Raw genomic sequence first — 19,089 nt, 5'->3', positions numbered from 1 at the left:
TCCTCTCCATGAAGAATTTAGCACCATTCAGCAAGACTCGTAATTCTGGAAACATAAAATTTTTACCTACTTAAAGAACAGAGATTACATAATCTCTATAATGACCTACCAGGTTATTATGCATCTCCGGACACTCACCTACTTTTGCAGAGGATGGTCGGGAAAATCTTTGGTTGTAGATCTGAGCAGCTCTTGGAAAAGATGAGAACGGGCCCATAGTGCAGCTCCCAGAATAACAACGATGTAACCCTCCAAGGTTAGAAGCCTCACTGGGCACTGGGTTTGTGGAGACAGAAGAGCTGTCAGGAGCTGTGCTTTGCGAGGATGGTGGTGGGGACGAGGGCTGAATCAGCCTAGGACCAACTGGAGGGGCCGGCAATGAACGGTGACCAGGCATCTGTGAGTTTTCAGAGGCTGCAGGCTGAGATGGTACCCAGGAATTGGTACTTCTCTGGAACGTGGCACCAGAAGCAGAGGAAGAAGCACGACGATGGCCACAAGGAGGTAATTTTACTTCAGCATTTAAGGAGAAGGTGGGTCCTTCTGGAACTACACAAAGATAAATGAGCACACTACATGAGAAAAAGACACTTCTCGGGTCCTTCAGATAATATCAACACACAAAAGACGCCTCTGCTCAGACACACTGAAGCCAAAATTACCTCACCTACCAGCAAAGACAAGAAGAGGCTCTACATGATGGAAATCCTCTTTCAAAGCTTACCATATCTAGATCTTCCCCACAAGAAGAGGGGGGAAGATCATAGTGCTCACTCTACAGTATCTTCTCTTGGGTTTAAAAGAAAAATCTGTAGAATCTTCCCCAAAATTGGGCATTTTAATCCCTCAGTTTGAGCCTGAGCCCAAAAAGTTCCAACCTTTGTTTAAAACAGTATGAAAACCAGAATACACATCTGTTATTTTTTTTCTTGATGATAACTTAAGCCAGATCACTTACAGGATGATTGAACTTCTTTGGGTTTACAGCCTTTTAAAACTCTTTCTGCAGGCAGATCTGCAACTGAAGTTTTGGGCTCATCACTTTTTATTTTTCTCACCACCTCAGGATGCTCTAGAACAAAACCAAGGAGTTAGGAAGTAAAACAATGCAAACAGTGATATTACTAGAACAGGACTCCAGAATTTAAACCATGTTACAATAGACTTTCTTGCTATAGTTTACTGTAGACTGTGCGACTCTATAGATCACATGTCATGTACAGTAGCATGGACTACTGGATATGTATGGCTGGCACTGCACCTCCTTCCATGGAACACTCAATTAGGCTCAAATATACAGTCTGCCCTGCAATAAGTACACCCACTGCAGGCAGTACAATTTAACAGGCCTTGATTTCTCTCATCCCTTACTTAGATTTTGGGATTTTCTGTTAATTTTAAATCTCAGTGCCTTCAATCTGCACATTTTCATTTCAGTCCTATCTAGTTCCTTACATATCCTCGTCCAGATTCATCCCATCCCACTTCAGGCAAAGAAAGTAGGAGTGCAGTTACTCTCATCTTCACATATAGATTCAGTTTAAAAAGAAAGAGATATGCAACCCAAGTATTATTCTGGAGGGGTTGTTCGCTTTCCAAATAGGATTTGTCTGAACAACATCAACACTGCCTGCAAAACTCACCACCTTGAGGCTGTTTCTCTGACTGGTTACTGGTGTTGCTGGGTTTTCTGCTTGTGGACTTCGTTCCTAGGAAGACATTTGCTGACTTGTTTTTGTGCGTATAAAATGTCAGCACTTCCTCCAGGTCACTTTCACTACAATAAAGAGAGAAGAATGGATGTAAGTAAGCTTTTCTGCCTTCGTGTAACAATCAAAGACAAGAACTGAAAAGGAGACTGAAGAGGGGAGTGGGGAAAAAGGGCTAGGCCAGCTAATGATTTGCTCAGTTCTGCATGGTAAGAGCAGAAGGAAAGGAACATGCCTTGGTTAAACCCAAGATTCCCACTGAAATGCCAGTTTCTCATCCAGTAAAAAATTCAAGGCATTCAGGAGCCTTCCCAGAACAAATAAAGTAAAAAATTCAAACACATTTTTTGGGAGATCAGCTCAACGGCAGAGATTCAGTTCACAGCTAAATTTGTGAGTCTTCCCCAGGTGTTCTCCAGAACAAGCAGCTGCTATGTTCACGAGAGAACTCAGGTCAACCTTTGTTTTACAGTCATCGTTAGTAATTCCAATTCAGCAGTGGGGGCAGAAGAGGAAAGAGGAAGAAAGAGCTTGTTAGTTAGCCAAAACTGCAGGACAAATAAGCAGAACAATCAATATTTTTGTTAATCTCACAGAATTTGCATACATTTCTCAATTTCTTTACAAGAAAAGAATTTAACCGCCCCAATGTCCTAAGCTTCTGTTGGCCCTAAACCAGTGTCAGCTATTTGGCCATTCATATCTGAGCTTGTGCAACCTGTAATTTGAATTGTTTTGATATCTAATGTGCTTTCTTTTTGCTTTGTAGTGTGACCTCAGCATTAATGATTACATATAGGGCAGAGCAAAGGCCAAAAGCAAATGTATAGTGCCAGGAAGACTATGAGCAAACGGAATGCAGGAATACAAATTAGCATAGCAGCAGTTATAATCCCTCAAAACGTCCTTTGCATATCCAACTCATACCAGCCTCAGCTAGCCTGAGCTTTAATAAAAGCAATGCCTAAAGCTGATCCCACTGGAGTTCAGACCTTCAGGGCAGCCTGCAAGATTCACCTCTTCTCCCAAACCAATGAGAATAGAGGTGAAGAGGCAATTTAAGAATGAAAAGTTGTTGCTGGAAAGGTGCTTTAATCTTTTAAGTGAATTTACCGGCAAAAGTATATACTTTTACATTGCACAAAAGATGTTTAGAAGCAATGGTTGTAGCATGTGTATAACTAAACACAATGCCATCCATGTGATACCACAGTTAGAGCATCAATGAGACGATCTCATTTTATTAAGTGGCAACAGTTATTACTCATGTTCTCCGGTACTGCATTCACTGTATGGCAGAACAAACACTCCAAGTGGAAATCTACCCTTTTGCTCAGCTCCAAATGACTAGCTCACTGATTTAAGCTTCAAGCACAGCACAAAGTAGCGTCAGGTATCAGAGTCTCCAAACATACACAATACTTCATAAGAAGCTGAAAGATCAGCACTAGGAATTGTCTGATCATTGACAAACTTGCTTTTTCTGTTCTTTATCACACAGGCAGATCATCCAATAAAAATCTCCAGCCCCAGCCTAGACTGTACCTCGGGCCATAGCAGGATAGCCAATAACATGGAAACAGAAGAGGATGCAGTTCTGACCCAAAGAGCCAAAAGGTAAAATAACCTGTCCTAGGAGGCAAAGTCATTTTAATGGCCAGAGATGTCAGAGAACCAGAAGTGTGCTGTAAGCCCACGTAATCTGTGTTTCCAGTGATGGGAGCAGATGCTACAGTACATGGCAGCAAGACATCTTCGAGTATCATTCTTCTACAGAACTCTACCTGAAAAGCAGTGACATTTTTCTTGGAGTCTGTAAATCCGTTGCAGTAATGACTTCAATTAAATCAGCAAAATGTAAAAGGAATTGTTTTTATGAGAAGGTAGCGTCAAAAAGAGACTGGGAAGCTTTCTGAACTTAGTTAAGAAGCCTCAGTTACCACCCACTTCTAATCAGTCACTAAGAGCGCTATTCAAACAGAGAAAAAGAAAGATGAATTTCGTAACTGATCATGAAAAAGAAGCAGTGACTGTCAACCTACCCAGAGAAGACAGAAGTGCATTAAAAAGGCAGGTGAATTCTGCCTGTTCAGATATTGACAGGGGTCCTTGTCCATACAGACATGTCATACGGGTCAAATAAAGGACTCAAAAGGAATCAGGTTTTGCGCTCAAGAATAGAGACTTTGAGGACATAATTCTGGTTTACCGAATAATTTCAGACCTCTCCACAGTCAGATAGCTACACCACCATTGTTTTTCATACAATGCTGAAGGCCATAAAGGGTATTTACCCATCTTCAAAATGCATTTCCTACCAGACTCTTGTAAAAGTCTAAGGCAGATCAGGTTAAGAGCATGCAGTTAGCAAATGCTGGTTTTATCATTGTGGAAGTAACTGCTCACAACGGACCACTTTAGGAAACCAAACAGGAAAGAAGGATGAAGACAGAAAGGAACTCCTTTTCTTCCTTGTCGCAGAAAGTCCAGACCTGGAGATCTCCTGAAGAGAGTCAGCAAGCATGAGATTTGTTTCTGAGAGCAGGAACCTGACAGCCAGAGCCACAAACTGTTCAACCACAGCAGCTCAAAGTCATCTAAGCAGCAGCAGCTCTAGTTTCATTCTCCTTCCAAAGTACTGCCACATTTCTCCAGCATCACAGGAAAGGAGACCACTAGCTCACCAGCATCAGTTTGACATTTACACAGACCAGGACAATATCTGCTGTCCTTTGGGAATCTACTTAATGGTCAAAACATCTATTGTGTGTCCTCTTCTGTGCACCAGATGCTGACGCTACAAGTGTGTGGTTGCTGGAAAGGAGGGAGAAAAGAGAAGACAAGTTCTCTGTTCCCCAGCAAGAGCAGGTGCTACTGCCAATAAAGGTATCTACAAGCTTTTAGATCAATCAGAACATCTTTAGAACAATACCATCATCTTCAAGGCTGGGAAATCCTTTATCAAAGGGAATAAAATCCATGCCTACCTCGCTCTGGTAATGAAGTTCTGAAAACCTTCAGGATTCACTCCCTCCTCCTCCTCTTCCTGTTTCTTTTCTGACCGTTTCTGAACCATCTGCTCTGTTTCCTGTTAATAAGCAGTATCAGTAAGTGTCTCTATGCAGTTCCTTTATGTTCCATGGCATAGTTACAGTTCAGAGAAGACAGAAACCCAGTGCCATGGGATCCAGGAAAAGCTCCAAAGAGCCAATTTATTTCTTCATGTGCAACAGAATGGATAACTATAAGGAGCCCCAGACACAGCATGCTAAGCACATGCTACATTCCCCTCATTCCTCCACCTGACATAAGACTTATTAGAATTGATTTGCTGAGAAGAGGTCAAGTCTTCACAAATACATGGTGCGCCATCAAATTCAGTCTTTGCTGGGACATAAGGAAGTGGCAGGGGGTGTATCATCGTTCTTCCCATCTTGAGTCCCTTTTCTATTTCTGCTTTTTCTGTCCCCAAGTTCCTCAAAGTAGCTTTTAATTGAGCATCAGTCCCCAAAGGAGGTATTCAGGAAGAACAGTGGACAAAAACATAAAATTACATTAAACAAATTCAATCGAGGAGGTCTGCTGAGGGCATCCACGTTTCCTACTGCAAACTAGGAGTTCACCTGTTGAGTAAATTTATCTTGTCATGCGACAAATTGCCAAGGGCTTATGTACATACCAAAAATATACTGCTTTAGCAAAAGCAAAGGAAGTAAAACAATAAAGCAAGTGACAAATATGCATTTGTACACTAAAATGTACTGGAATAAGAGATGGTAAGCCTTTGTATGTAAGAATGGGAGCCAGCTCAGACACAAAGGATCTATTTTACACCAGTAGAACTTGTTGACACTAGAGGTTGTATTGACACAAACATTTTTGTTAATTAAAAAAAACCAAACCACTAAATGCCTGTCTGAAGTACCAATACCAACATACGAGCTTTATCTGACCAGATTTGCCCTCCACTTAATTATTTCCTACCGGTACTCTGAGCATTCCCAGATGAAAGGGTCAGATGAATCTTTTGAAAGATAATTCAAGAAGATGACAAAAAAAATTCTTCGGGACACGTCTAGCATTTCACTATTCAAGTACAAGTCTGGACAACATGTGATCTGTTTTACTTAGTTTCTAGAAATAGTATTTTTTTTCCTTCTGTGTCATTACAGAATCTATATAATGGCTAGTAGGAGACCCCTACTAGATCTTAAGTTACAAGCCAGTGAAAGAAGCCTGTATGCAAGAATCAGACATCAAAAAAACTCACAGCCTAACAGTCTCTCGATGGCGTACACATGTGTGTCCTAAAACCTCAAGAGATCTGTTCTCACTCATTTTAAATGAGAAAATACATTTACGCACTGATTCATTACCAGTTACACAGCTTTATTTTGTGAATTTATTCAAGAGTTAGCAGAAAATCCTGATGTTTGAATACAATTTGAGTGGAAAGTATATCCAAAGCAGCTGCGTTCCTCACTCACCACTGAGCCACTCAAGTGTTTTGTGGTTACTCCTACAGCAGTAATATAGTGAGCATGAGGCATAAAAGGCACTCCCTGGAACAGATTTGGTTCGATACCAACCTTGCTTTGACAGATCAAGTTACCAGATGTCAGTTCTGACAAGGGAATGTAAGCGAACATCCTCTGCTAACGAGTAGGAGCTTGGAGGCTTGTGTGCACAACAGCCTCTGGAAACAAAATTTAAACTCCCCTTGTTCTAACACCAAAGAAATGCTAAGGGGCAAAGGAAAGGGGAAGCTGTTCTTGCAAAACAAGGATTAGCGTGAAACCATCACGCCAAGAAGAGTGTCTTCTACATCTAAAGCAGTGAAAAATTATTTAAATTAGGACCTACTTTTCCTTATCACTGAGCACGCAGAGTCCCATTCTACATATAGCAGCAGTCCCTCTGTATATCAAACAAGTTGTAAAGTACTTATTTCATATCATTCTATATAAAAACTCTCTAGAGAAGCATCATAAAAATAGGGAGAAATGGGAAGAGGCGTTACAAAACACTAGAATCAAAGACAAGCTAAAGGAAAGGATACTGCCAGGGCAGGCTACAGGGGCGGCTGCCCGGAGGCTGCTGGCTCTGGGACAGACCAGAGCAAGGCCAAGCCAATCAGCGATGGTGGTAATTTCTCTGATAACATATTTAAGAAGCGGGGAAAAAACAGCAAGGCTGCAGCAGCAGAGAAGGGGCAGGCACAGGCCTCTCCCCAGGGCACACTGGAACACTCATGCCCCTTTGGCAGAGAGAGAAAAGCAAGATGTGAGAGAAATAGGCCTGCAGACACCAGCTGCAAGAGAAACAACTACACAAACATTCAAAGTGAGGAAAATAGCGCTGCAGAGAAGACAGGTCAGTCAAAGAGGGAAAGGAGGTGCTCCAGATGCCCAAGCAAAGATTCCCTGCAGCCCATGCAGGAGACTATGGTTGAGCAGCCCATCCCCCAGCAGCATATGAGGAGTCCCTGGGGGTAACCGGGAGAGGTGCCTGAAAGAGACCACGACCCCATGGAAGGGCCCACGCTGGATCAGGTTGTGGAGAACTGCAACCCATGAGAAAGATCAGGCTGGAGAAGTCTGTGAAGAACTGTCTCCTACGGGAGGGACCCCACAATGGAGCAGGGGAAAAGGGTAAGGAGTCCTCCCCATGAGGAGGAAGGTGTGGCAGAGACAATGTGATGAACTGACGACCGGAACCCCCACTTCCCATGCCCCTGTGCTACTGGTGAAGGGTTGTGGGGAGGTGGAGAAAGCCAGGAGTAAAAGTCAAGTATGGGAAGAAGGGAGGGGTGAGAGATTTGGGTTTGGTTGTCAATACCTTTCTTTAGTTTCATTGGCAAAAAATTAGATTGATTTTTTTCCCCGAGTTGAATCTGTTTTACCCATGATGGTAATTGGTGAATAATTCCTCCCTGTCCTTGTCTTGGCTGTTGCAGGGCTCAAAACCACAACACAGACCATGTAAATTACAGAACAGAGCCTTTAAAACAGGCTTCTGTCTTGTATATGACAGCAGTGAGCAGAAGAAGAGAGCAGAAACCAAGAGTTACCAACAGAAGATCAAGAAGGAATTAGCTACCTTGTTATACGAGACAATGAACTCGCCCAGCTGGTGAGCCAGGATACGAAGACGATCATTTAATCCCAAACGACGGCTGGGGAGCATCATCCTCAAGGACTGCTGAAGATTGCTGGCAGCTCGCTTCAAAAAGCGTACTACAAGCTCCTGCAAGAAAGAGAGATGAAGTTAACAATGGACCAGCTGCAAAATTTGGGGAGAACAGAGGTAATGCAGCAGCTAATGACTGGCAAGAACTAATTATGCTGTCCTGAGAAAATGAGCTTACAAATGTCAGGCAAAAGCATTCCACAATGCATTTCTCATGTAGCTCTACAAATTCCAGGCAGAGGGAGAAGAACAATGGTGTGCCTTTCCTGAGGTGGGTCAGAACTGGCAACACTTGCAGTGTTTGTTTGACAAGCATGGCAGATGAAGAAAACAGAAAAACAAGCAGCAAAATGTAGGAACAACACAAAAGAACCTGTGAAGTCCAATATTAGGAGAACATCGCCAAAACCCAACACACTACATGACAAAGAAGGTCCGTGATGAAGCGTCCTGATGTAAAACCCTCTCAGCACTATCACAGAGAAGGGGATCTCGGTCAGATAACTCCACTAAAGTGATGTAGCTCTATTTCGTAACTTTTCCTATATGTATACCACTGCCACAGCCTTTCCACAGCAACAGATGACTCATGAACAGCCACGTAATTCTAATCCTCCACTATGTCTGTTTGACCTCTGGTGGGGGAATCGTATGACAAGGCAGATCCTAAGGCAAGATGCACCCTGTGGGTGTTTTGAACCCCTTCTGTCTCCCCTCTAGATTTGCTTTTGGTTAGGAGCTCTGCTAATGCATAAATGAGCAGCCTCACAGCCAAACTATTGGATTTCACAGCTCGCCTCTCACTGCCATTACTCCAGGCTGGTTTGATCTGTTATTTTAAACATTATTTTTCACAGTACAGCAGACAAAGTGACTCTCAAGAAGCCAGTTTTAATTTCCACTTGGAAAGAGCCAGGGTAACATTTTCCACTGAGTCGACTGATTATTCTTGACACACAATTTTATCTCTGAACAGTGCTGGCTGTTTCCCTGCAACATGCATTCAGTAAGTGTATTTAGATTTGCAGAAAGCTCAAGAGCCTACCACACTTTTAGCAAGGTTTGTGAGGAGATCTGAGCTTGTTCCACTCTTTAAAATGTATATCCATCAAATATAGGGCCTTAAAATACTGCCTAGAAAAATTAATCACATTTTTTTTTAAAAAAACGAACAGGTATACAAGAAAGTAACTCTCTCTCCTCAGTGGCTTTTACATTTTCCCTCCGTTATCTAGAATGCAAGGAAGATTCCTAAGCACAGATGCCTGCAAAGAGTAAAACGGTTCATAGGAGAAAAACCTTATGTGGGTACCTATCCCTAGCTGAGTAGATGCATGCTCTGCTTAACGCAGTAGAAACCAGATGCTGCCAAGTAATCCTAAAGAAGATTAGAATAATTCAAAAGCAGGTAAGCTCAGAGATCAGTGAAGAACTGGTGAAAGATCTGAGCAGCTTCAAAGTCAATCATGTTCTAGTCATTAAGAGCAGTCTATGGCTGCTCAAATATCAGTCAGCAGTCCCATCTTCTCTATATATTAAAATACAACAATGGCACCTAGACAAAGATAGGCAACTAAAATCTACGTTCTAAGAGTGGAAACTGATCTCGAAACTCTGAAGGCAGATTTCAACTTGACTTCTCAGCCTAGCCAAGACAAAGATTCTTACCATTTGCTCATCCTCCTTGGCGGTCCAGGCAGGATTCTGGATTTGGACACCAGCCTCCTTCATCAGTCGTAACTGAACGTGCTGTAGATAGGCAGAGAAAGCCCTTCGAGCTTGCACTTTGCTGTGGACCAATAGAATCAGTCAGCTCTCTTCAGAGTGGTAATGGGAAGAGTTACAATTTGTGGACCAAGATACAGTCAGCGAGGACCTCCTAGGTGCAAATATGCTGAAGAGCTCCCTAGGGAACAACCACCCTGGCACCCCACCAGCATTTTCAAGGAGCCCTTCAGTTCACCAAGACGGGGCAGGTATTGCATGAGATACAAAAGATGGCAGATGCTCTTTAAGTTCATCTCCAAAAACTGAATGCTCTCCTTGCCTTTCCACAGCCTTAGCTACTCTCCTCCAAAAGCCAATAGTACAAACATCAGCAAAACTGTGTATTTTTAAACAAAATCCAAGGCTCTCTCAGGCCTCTCTCTTCACGAGCATTTTGAACACCACAACAACAGACCATAAAATAAACAAAGGGCTTGGTACTGGTGCCAGATTTATAACAAAGGCCCTGCAATTCCCACTGGAAATGAAAGAACTAAATCCGTGAAAATGAGCTCTTTCCCTGCTGCTCAAAGACACGAGCGAAATTTCATTGAGCAAGGCACCATTAAAGAATGAACACCAGCAAAATCTGCTGTGCATCTGGTGAACCACGTCAAGAAGCTGTGAGCATGGACTGAGGAGAGGACTGGGGTAGGACTGGGAGGGACACATTGCTGCTCATTCCCTCACAATGGTAGTCACTGTATGCATCTGCTGTGAGAGAAATTGCCAAAAGCCTTTTCTAATTCTGTTCACCGTCATCTTGGCCTAAACCCTCTCCTCCAACATTCTGCTCTCCCAGTCTCCACTCTTCCTTAGAGTTTTCCCCATAGTCACTACAAGCCATCCCTTGGATTGCCAAGCACAATTTCCCCTTTTCATATGCACAAACAGAATGGGCTTTGTCAGGGACAGATTCTCGTTCTATTACAAGTAACATCCTCACCTCTTCCGTAAAATTATCACGTTTCACCTTAAAACAAACTAGTGTTTTTAACCCATTAGTTTCCTGGAACATTATTCCAGAATTTACTTTTCTAATAATTAGAAAACTTCTTTTACTGCCCAGCCTATCTTCACTCAGGAGCAGTTTATATTTGCATTTTCTTTCTCCAGCATTGTGCTGTGTATTAGATAATTTCATCCCTGATGGGTCTCCTACACCAAATATACTTATTAACAAGTACATCCTTTTATAGCTTTCATTTTATTGGTGTGAACTATCCACATTTTTCAGTGTCTTCTACCAAAGCACCCACCCTGGTGACTAGATGAGACTGGCAGCTCATCTCCACCCATCCCAGTCCCAACTCACCCTCCATGAACATGGGTGATAGCAACCGTATACCATATTCCACAAGAAGTCTCAGAAGTATCTTAAGTGATAAACCCTGGACCATTTGGTGTCTTCATGCATGCATGAGCTAGAGCTTCACACACCTCCTGTGATCAACAAGCATGCAAGATATTTTTCCTTATAATTAATTTCCAGTTGATGAACACCCAGTTGATAGAATTTCTGCTCTAAATTATTAGTTCTTAAAAGCATGCCTTTGCACTTTGTGCTACGGAATTTCGCCCTAGTTATATTATTCCCATCCTCAAGGTCATCCAGTTCTTCCCATATTTATTCCACTACTTTTCTCTCTATCTATGCAATAACTGAAGTTAAATAAAACACATTAAGTGTATCAACACATCAACTTAAACATGAGGTTTCGATGCTTCCGGAAGATCATGCCCAGACGAAAGACGGCCTAAGCAAACGATGAGTTCACAAGAGTCTCCTACCAACATCCTCTGTGGATGGCAGTACCGCAGTAACTAACACACGGTAAAAATACCTGGTTGCAATTCCTGTCTTCTAGATAACTCCAGAATTCACAGCAGGCTTTGTACCACCTCCAAGCTCCGTATGCTGCTTGTCACCACATCTACCTTCTCTCCCCACGTGTGGAACATCAAGAGAACACTCCAAATCCTGACTAACACTTCATACATCAGGCCACCATACATCAGGAAAGGCTTTCCCCCAAGGGCTCTCTAAGGCTGCCAGGTTTGGTTTAGGTGTAACTCAAGCATCTTGTGACCAGGAGTTCGAGATCTGTGGTGGGAGGAACTAAGAAATCCCCATTATCAACATTGGCACAGTGATACAGTTTTTTGTGGGCACCTGATACTTCTGTGATTACAAAACAGGAAACTGAAGAAGGTCCTTGTATAGCGCTGCCTCTCCTCCAGCACGTGGAATATTGAAGCACGAGACCTTCAATGCAGGAACAAGTAATTGCCTTTAATTTACTTCCCTGGGAATGGCCCAATTGGAGGAACACGTTTCATTTGACTGTCATCTCTTCACCAGTAGCACCCAAATGTGCAAAAGGCAGAGAAATTCCTTCATCAGGCCAATAAAAGAAGAGAGAGAAGTCCTACCACTGACGAAAAAATAACTGAAACAGGCTTGGTGTCTTTTAAATTAAAATTTCATTACTTCAGCTCCTGTGCAAAGCATTCATCAATGACAGATCAGATGAGGCTAAGCCCAGCACAATCCAGGAATATGAGATCACCACAAGCCTCTGTGGGGAATCCCAACAGCACTGGGTGCTGAGCAAAACTCTGCCAGGAACAACAGACAGAGCTTACGTTGTGCCAAGAGTCAGTTCCATACACAGATGACAGCATTGTCATGTTCATCCTCGAAACAGGTTTCAGAATCTTCCCTGTCACAACAGCAAATGTCCTTGCCCCAAGAAGAAATCAGAACAATCCCCAAATCCATTTAATAATCCACAAATCCTTCCCAAAACTAAACTAAGAATGCAACAATTTTTTTTTTTCTACCTTTGGACACTTTTCACAAAAACCACAATGCTGCTTCTTATCTAGACTTAAAATCTCCCTACACAGATATCTATGATCACTCTTTTTCCTGCCCTTCCTTTCCATCTGCAAGTAGACAGTTTTACTACCCACATTTAAGGGGGGGATGATGCTTCTAAACATCTAGTAGGACCCTGGATGGTGCTATTCTATACAGCCTCCTCCAGCACTTCTCTTTTCCAAGCAACAGAGCCATGGATCAGAACACACTCTGCTCCACACAGTCATACTCAACAGTAGGCAATGAGATGCTTCAGTAATTTGTCTCTCCTATCTTGTTCTCAAGAGGTGATGACCTTGACCAGAAATAATTATTAGAGGTAAAAATTCTATCACCAAAAATAAAAGCACAAAAATGAGAAAACCACTTTTATGGAGAGGCAGCACTGAAGTATCCATGCCCAACCTTTCTTGGATATTTTAACATATACGACTGCACTTGATCTTAAAAGTCTTTCCCAACCTTAATGATTCTATGATTCTGTGCTTATATCCACTTCTTTGGAAACACAAGCATGAAATTATGAATTTTAGAATTCAATAGTGGGCATCCTACATTAAGACAGAGAGGCATTTTAGAAGCCTGAGTTGACCCAATAACAGCTTGCATCACAAAAATAAAGAACAGCAATGGGAACTATGGCTTATACTTTCTACTGATCTAACAGGTCAGGCATTTAGGTAAACTGTCAGTCTCTAAAACTATTGCCCTTCTGTGCCAACTAGTTGTTAAGGCAGCCCAGAGTAAGACAGAAATCTAAGCCCTTTTCTCTCGGAATCTCTTATCTCTTCACACTCGTTCACAATGCAGCATTAAGTGTACCTCCTCCATATTTTAACCAATATTAGCTGCTAGTCAGAACTTAAGGCAATATGCAGAAATTTCTCACCTCAGGTTTCCATGCTTTTGAAGAACCTGCAGCAGGTTAAACTGAGATTCCGAGTCTGTTTTTTGAAGAAACTGATCTCCATCTCCAGTTTTCTTGTCAAATTTTTTTGGCAAGCCCTCGTTACAAGTAGTTTTCACCAAGTTGGAGAGTTTTGGTTTGCTTTTCACCTGGGTGCCTGAAAGTGAGCCAACAGTTCTACCCAGTTCTTTATCTATATCTGCATCAACGTCTTCTTCCTCTTCACCTTCTGTGTCCAACTTGAGAGACAACTTTGTTGGTTTTGATGTCCCTGTAGCAGAGAAGAAATCATCTATACTGGTTAAGAAAGAAAGGAATAGGGAAGACTGTCCTGCTATTTATACACTTTGGTTTACTTCTAAACTCTTCTGCTAGAAGGACAGAAGACCATCATTTTAGAATACCATCTTTAAGTATTGCTACCCTTTATTCTTTGTCTTTCTGCTTGTGTATCAAACAGCTGAGAAGCCCGTTTTCCCCGTATCAGAGAAGACAGACCAAAACTCTTGTCTTAACATTACAAATGAAAAAGAAATCTAAAAAAAAAAGAAACAAAGGCGCTTTCCCATATTTTATCCTGATTCTTACAAACACTGACATATATATAGTCATACTCAACGTATATACTCATTTTTGTATTTTTGTGTCAGAAAAAACAAAGCTACAGAATCTGACACTTCCACGCGTCAATAAAGATCACATAGCTTAACACAGCACCAAAAATCATTTTATAACATACAATCCCACCCACAGCAGTCAGTATCAAATAGCTACTAGAAAGAGTATAGATAGAGGCTTCAGGAACAGACACTTTCAGGATCATTCACCCCTGTATGCTTCAAAGTTTTTCCCACATCAGCTTGGAAAAGAAGGATTTCTCTCTTTCCATCCGCTGTGTAGGAAAGAATCAGCCTAGAAGGGCCGAAGTTTTTATCATTGTCTGAAAAACCAAAGAACTATAGAGGCACATATACCGTTGCATTCTTGTACCCAAAACGCAACCACAAGCTCATCCTCAAGTAAATAGTGATTACCTTTAGTTATATACATGGGGATATGGAATGGTGGGAATGAAATTCTAGGCACTGAGAAGGCACGAAGCTCAGAATAGAAATGAAGTCAAAACTACCAACACTTTAAATGGAAGCTACTGACTTCAACCTGTGAATCCCTTTAGGGACTATGAAAGTACAGAACGATCCGATTCACACACACTTAAAATTAAGAAGTCCTTCGTGCTAGTTTTTGACTAGCTACTCGTCTAAGATTCTAGCCATGCGTACCTGATGATTTTGTCCGTGCTGCTCTAGCCTTGCCCCGACATCGCTGGCGCTTCCGTAACTCCAGTGAAACAAGCTTTCTCTCATAAAAGGGAGCATGAGAATCTACAGCTTCCAGTCTCATATCCAGCCTTCCATTAAGACCTGCTCTGGGAAGCATAATACAGAGACATCCTCAGTCTCCCTTTATACTTCTCTCTGATGATTCAAGAGACTTAGTAGTACATTAAATTTCTTCAAGAAACAGTTTTCCTAACACGCCTTCATGACTGAGCAGCATCTGTCCATAACGTAGCAGCTCAAGGCACAATTAATAGGGAAAACTGAATTTCAAGAGTACAGAACAACGGAGAGGAGTGGGAAGAGAACAAATGGACCTGACTACAGTCTCCTGAACCTTTGATGTAGACAGTTTGTTGCCCACTGTTTGCTCAGAGATAAGAATTTTAACATAATCTAAAAAATTACAACCTTTGTACAAGTTCTGCCTAAATCAAGGGAAAAGGACCCTGCCAGATTCCTTAAGGGAGACAAACGTAACTTTCTGCCAGTGTACAAAGATCCAGTAAAGCGTTCTTAATGATACAAGTGTGAACACTCAGAAAATCCATGTTGCTCCACTTACTTTTTAGATCTAGTAAATATATATGTATAGGGGTATAAAGTTCAAAACCCTCTTGCATTTGGGATCTTTTGATAGAGCTCAATGATGAAGCTTATCCATATGGCAGAAATGTCAAAGCAGGAAGTCTAAGCAGCCAATTTTAAGGTTCGATCCAACAAAATTTAAGCTGTCCACATAGAATCACAGAATGGTTTGGACTGGAAGGGACCATGAGGGTCATCTAGTCCAATCTTCCTGCAGCAGGCAGTTACATCTTCAACTGGATTAGACTGTTCACAGCCCCATCCAACCTGGCCTTGAATGTTTCCAGGAATGGAGCATCTCCCACATCTCTGGGCAACTTGATGGATGCAATACTCCAGGTGGGATCTCACCAGGGCCAAATAGAGGGGGATAATCACCTGGCTTGACCTGCTGGCAATGCTTCTTTTGATGCAGCCCTGGATACAGTTGGACTTCTGTGCGAGCGCACATTGGTGGCTCATGTCCAGCTTTTCATCCACCAGTACTCACAATTCCTTCTTGGCAGGGCCGCTCTCAATCCCTTCAACCCTAGCCTCTATTGATACCAGGGGTTGCAGGACCTTGCACTTGGCCTTGTTGAACCTCATGAGGTTCACATGGGCCCACTTCTTGAGCTTGTCCAGGTTCCTCTGTACAGCACCCCATCCTATCACATACGCTGGAATAATCCTCATGCACTGTATTTACTCTACTAAAATTAGTTTGATGAATTTCAGGTAGAAAAGGTATTGATGTGGGACTTAAAGGATGAAGCTGTGGAAAATCTAAGCTTAGAGTAAATTCTACAACATACAAATTATTTAATTAAGAAGCTATTTACCGGGATCTCCCAGTGATGAGGTCTCTTCTCGTCCTGCCCCTACAAAGGGAAAAGCAGAAAAAAAATCACTTCTGTTTCGGATCACTGACCAAATTATAAAGCCTCCGAAGTCTTTCACATTTAGAATGAAAAGGCCAAATTTACATAATTCCTTATGTTTCTATCTTAAAGGAGTGGGAAAAAAGGCTCCAAAGGACAAAATCTAAGCAGCTGTTCTACAATTGATGCTTGCATCTGTGTGGCTTAAATTGGAGAAAGTATCATTTGGAAGTGCCCTCCAGACACGTCCTTGAAAATACACAGGAAAGAAAAAAATATCACAGTGCTGAAGCTTCTGTGTATATTATCTCCTCAGTTAGCAACCTTATCATTACTCCGCAGTTATTTTATTGTGGATCTTAAACTCGGATAAGAACAACCGTTGAGAAGGATGGGTGTTAAACAAAGTGGAAGATACTGCACACAACTCTCAATGGAAGTTCAGCCAGTGGCATGAACTGCCATTTCCACCCAAGCACAATTCAGAGAAAGAGGATCAAATCAGCCTTGCACAAGTCAAGAGACGGATAATAAACCTTTGGAGCAAGTTTCAGTGCTTACTTTACATGAGGACAAGCTCCAATGTGACTGTAAATTTGAAACAAAAGGTAATAAGCAAGGACGTCCAATAATCCCTTCTCAGAGAAGCCTGGGTGCTCGAAGGTTTTTCATCTCTATAGGCACCTTTTTACTCCAATGTCTCCCATGTATTTTGTGTATCATCCTTTTTGCCCTTAGACTCAGAAGCACAACACAAAAAATGTGAGAAACCTCCACAGTCACTGGCACACTAGAAAAGAGATGCAAAACTACTACTGCCCGTATAAATCACAGGGAGTAACCAGTATTTATAACATTGGAGAAGTACGAAATCAATCCTTTTCATGCTGTTTGTGCCATTTGCACAAAGGAAAAAAAAAAAAACAAGTTTTCTACCTGTCTTGGAACAGATGTGTAGCCAGCATGTAGTTCATCGATGTCTTGTGCTCTAAAAAGGATCTAGAAGAAAAATACAAGATGTATCAAAACTGATCTCACACTGAAAGGCAGCATAATAAAGAAATAAGTTATCTCTAAGAAATGTCTCAGAAGCGAATGGAGACAATATGCTGCAGTATAACAGAAAAGAGCAGAGAGCTATCCACTTCTCAGCTGAAGTTCCTGGTGAGCCAAGAGACAGAGAAATGTCACAGACTAGAAAAAAAAATTAGAAAAGTGTAATATACTATCATTTAAAAGGTGAGTCCTATATTGTGGTTTTGGCTGAATGACAAAGCACACAGTATGTGCAGCTCCAGGATATAAAAGCAGAGAGCATGAATGGATTATCTGAAGTGAAGACATTTTTACTCTGACGGAAAGGCAACATCAGAAATGATGCTTGATAGCCTTCCATGAGCTGCAGTTAGACAAAGCAGCAGCAGTGAAAAACAAGGGATTAGAAAAAAAGCATCCTCAACACTAAAACTCTACCAAATCCCTCAATCTGTGTCTTTTCTATTGCTAAGCTGGTTGATTTACATATATCCGACATAGAATATACCTCAACACAGAGCATCAATGCAGCACTGAGCCATCCTATCGGATTCTTATTCTTACCCATAAAGGTCCCATGTTAATGGGGTAGGGAATATACGGACGAAGCCACCTCTCCGTTCATCTTCCTCTCTCACTCGACGAAGAACTTTTATCTTGGAATAAAAAGAAAAAAAAATACCCAGCAAAATAGATACACAAAAAAAAAAAAAAATCAACCCCACAAGAATCTGAGTTTCAGAGGACATTACTGGAGTCCTGGGAGTGAACCGGATACAAATGATATCCTTAAACATTTTTACCTTGTATTTAAAGTTTGAGTCTATCACTGCTTGGAGCACTCTCGTACGCCTGGCATGGCTGAGGGCAAGGGCAGTACCAGCAGTAAAACTCAGCAGTTCCATTTCAAAAATTCTACTTTTACATATAGATGCATTTGCTGTTTGCTGAGCAAATAACCCCACATGTGGCATGAAAGCCAAGGTAAATAAAAGATATTTAATAGCCTACTTACCTGTTCCATGGAGAGACCTAGCACAGAGCTGCCTTGCCTTCCTGTTGCTTTTTCCCTGCCTGAAGGCATTAGGGTTTTAATTTCAGCATCACTGGCAGACAGAGGGCGGGTGCGCTGTAGAGACAGTGTGAATCCAGATTTTTCCCTTTTCCTCTCCTAACTTACTTTAAAAAAGTTACATTCAAATTCCAGGACCCCATTCCCAGCTGAATCCACACTCCAGAGTACTACAGTCAGAATTCACAATTCCACACTCCAGCTGCTGAGAGTCCATATCCCAGTGGGCACTAACCATGAGTATACACATTCCTAGTTTTTAGCACAGCAGAAGTCACAACTTGGGCACCAGTGCCAGTATTTACATCCCGGTGCCCTTCCAGAAAAACATGAGACACACTCAAAAGCGCCAAAGCCAGGATTTCACACAGGAAAATCCTCACTCGAGGGGCACAGCATTCACAGGCCCCAAATGTCCTTGGATTCATACCTCAACGACACCAGAACCACGACCCTCTGTTCCAGTTGTGTTGCTCCAGTAGAACAACAGAACTGTAATTCATGATGAGAGAAAGTCGCAGGAAAATTCAGTTCATCGCCTGTTATTTTCCTGTTGCTATAATGCTGGATCTCAACTTGTACTTCTTGCACTTACCAACGTATCTTCTGCATGTACACAGACACATTGTGCAAATTTGCAAAGATATGTAAATTTAAAAAATAATATAATAAATAATTTGCAAACAGCCTCTCCAAGCTCCCTTTTAGCCTGATGGGCAGTCTTGATCAATTCTAGCA

The 19,089-nt window shown here is 41.9% G+C and overlaps 1 protein-coding gene across 9 annotated transcripts in view; it reads right to left on the bottom strand.

Moving 5' to 3' along the window:
- The window catches only part of TTLL5 (tubulin tyrosine ligase like 5), a 127,817-nt gene that overhangs the window by 67,911 nt on the left and 40,817 nt on the right, over positions 1–19,089 (bottom strand). For all 9 annotated transcript variants that reach the window (XR_008449999.1, XR_008449998.1, XR_008450000.1 and 6 more), the window contains 12 exons: positions 18,295–18,408; positions 17,844–17,935; positions 17,181–17,243; positions 16,206–16,244; positions 14,740–14,885; positions 13,439–13,727; positions 9,567–9,687; positions 7,809–7,955; positions 4,697–4,797; positions 1,644–1,777; positions 959–1,072; positions 139–549 (listed from right to left, as the gene is read on the bottom strand). Coding sequence is in view for 5 of the 9 variants with exons in the window: in XM_009563631.2 (XP_009561926.2) it covers positions 139–549; positions 959–1,072; positions 1,644–1,777; positions 4,697–4,797; positions 7,809–7,955; positions 9,567–9,687; positions 13,439–13,727; positions 14,740–14,885; positions 16,206–16,244; positions 17,181–17,243; positions 17,844–17,935; positions 18,295–18,408 (1,771 nt within the window). In the remaining 4 variants the exon portion in view is untranslated. The remainder of the gene's footprint in view (positions 1–138; positions 550–958; positions 1,073–1,643; positions 1,778–4,696; positions 4,798–7,808; positions 7,956–9,566; positions 9,688–13,438; positions 13,728–14,739; positions 14,886–16,205; positions 16,245–17,180; positions 17,244–17,843; positions 17,936–18,294; positions 18,409–19,089) is intronic.

This window comes from Cuculus canorus, chromosome 5 (assembly GCF_017976375.1).
Source record: "Cuculus canorus isolate bCucCan1 chromosome 5, bCucCan1.pri, whole genome shotgun sequence".
In the NCBI taxonomy this organism is placed as follows: domain Eukaryota; kingdom Metazoa; phylum Chordata; class Aves; order Cuculiformes; family Cuculidae; genus Cuculus; species Cuculus canorus.
This window is presented reverse-complemented; position numbering and strand designations above follow the sequence as displayed.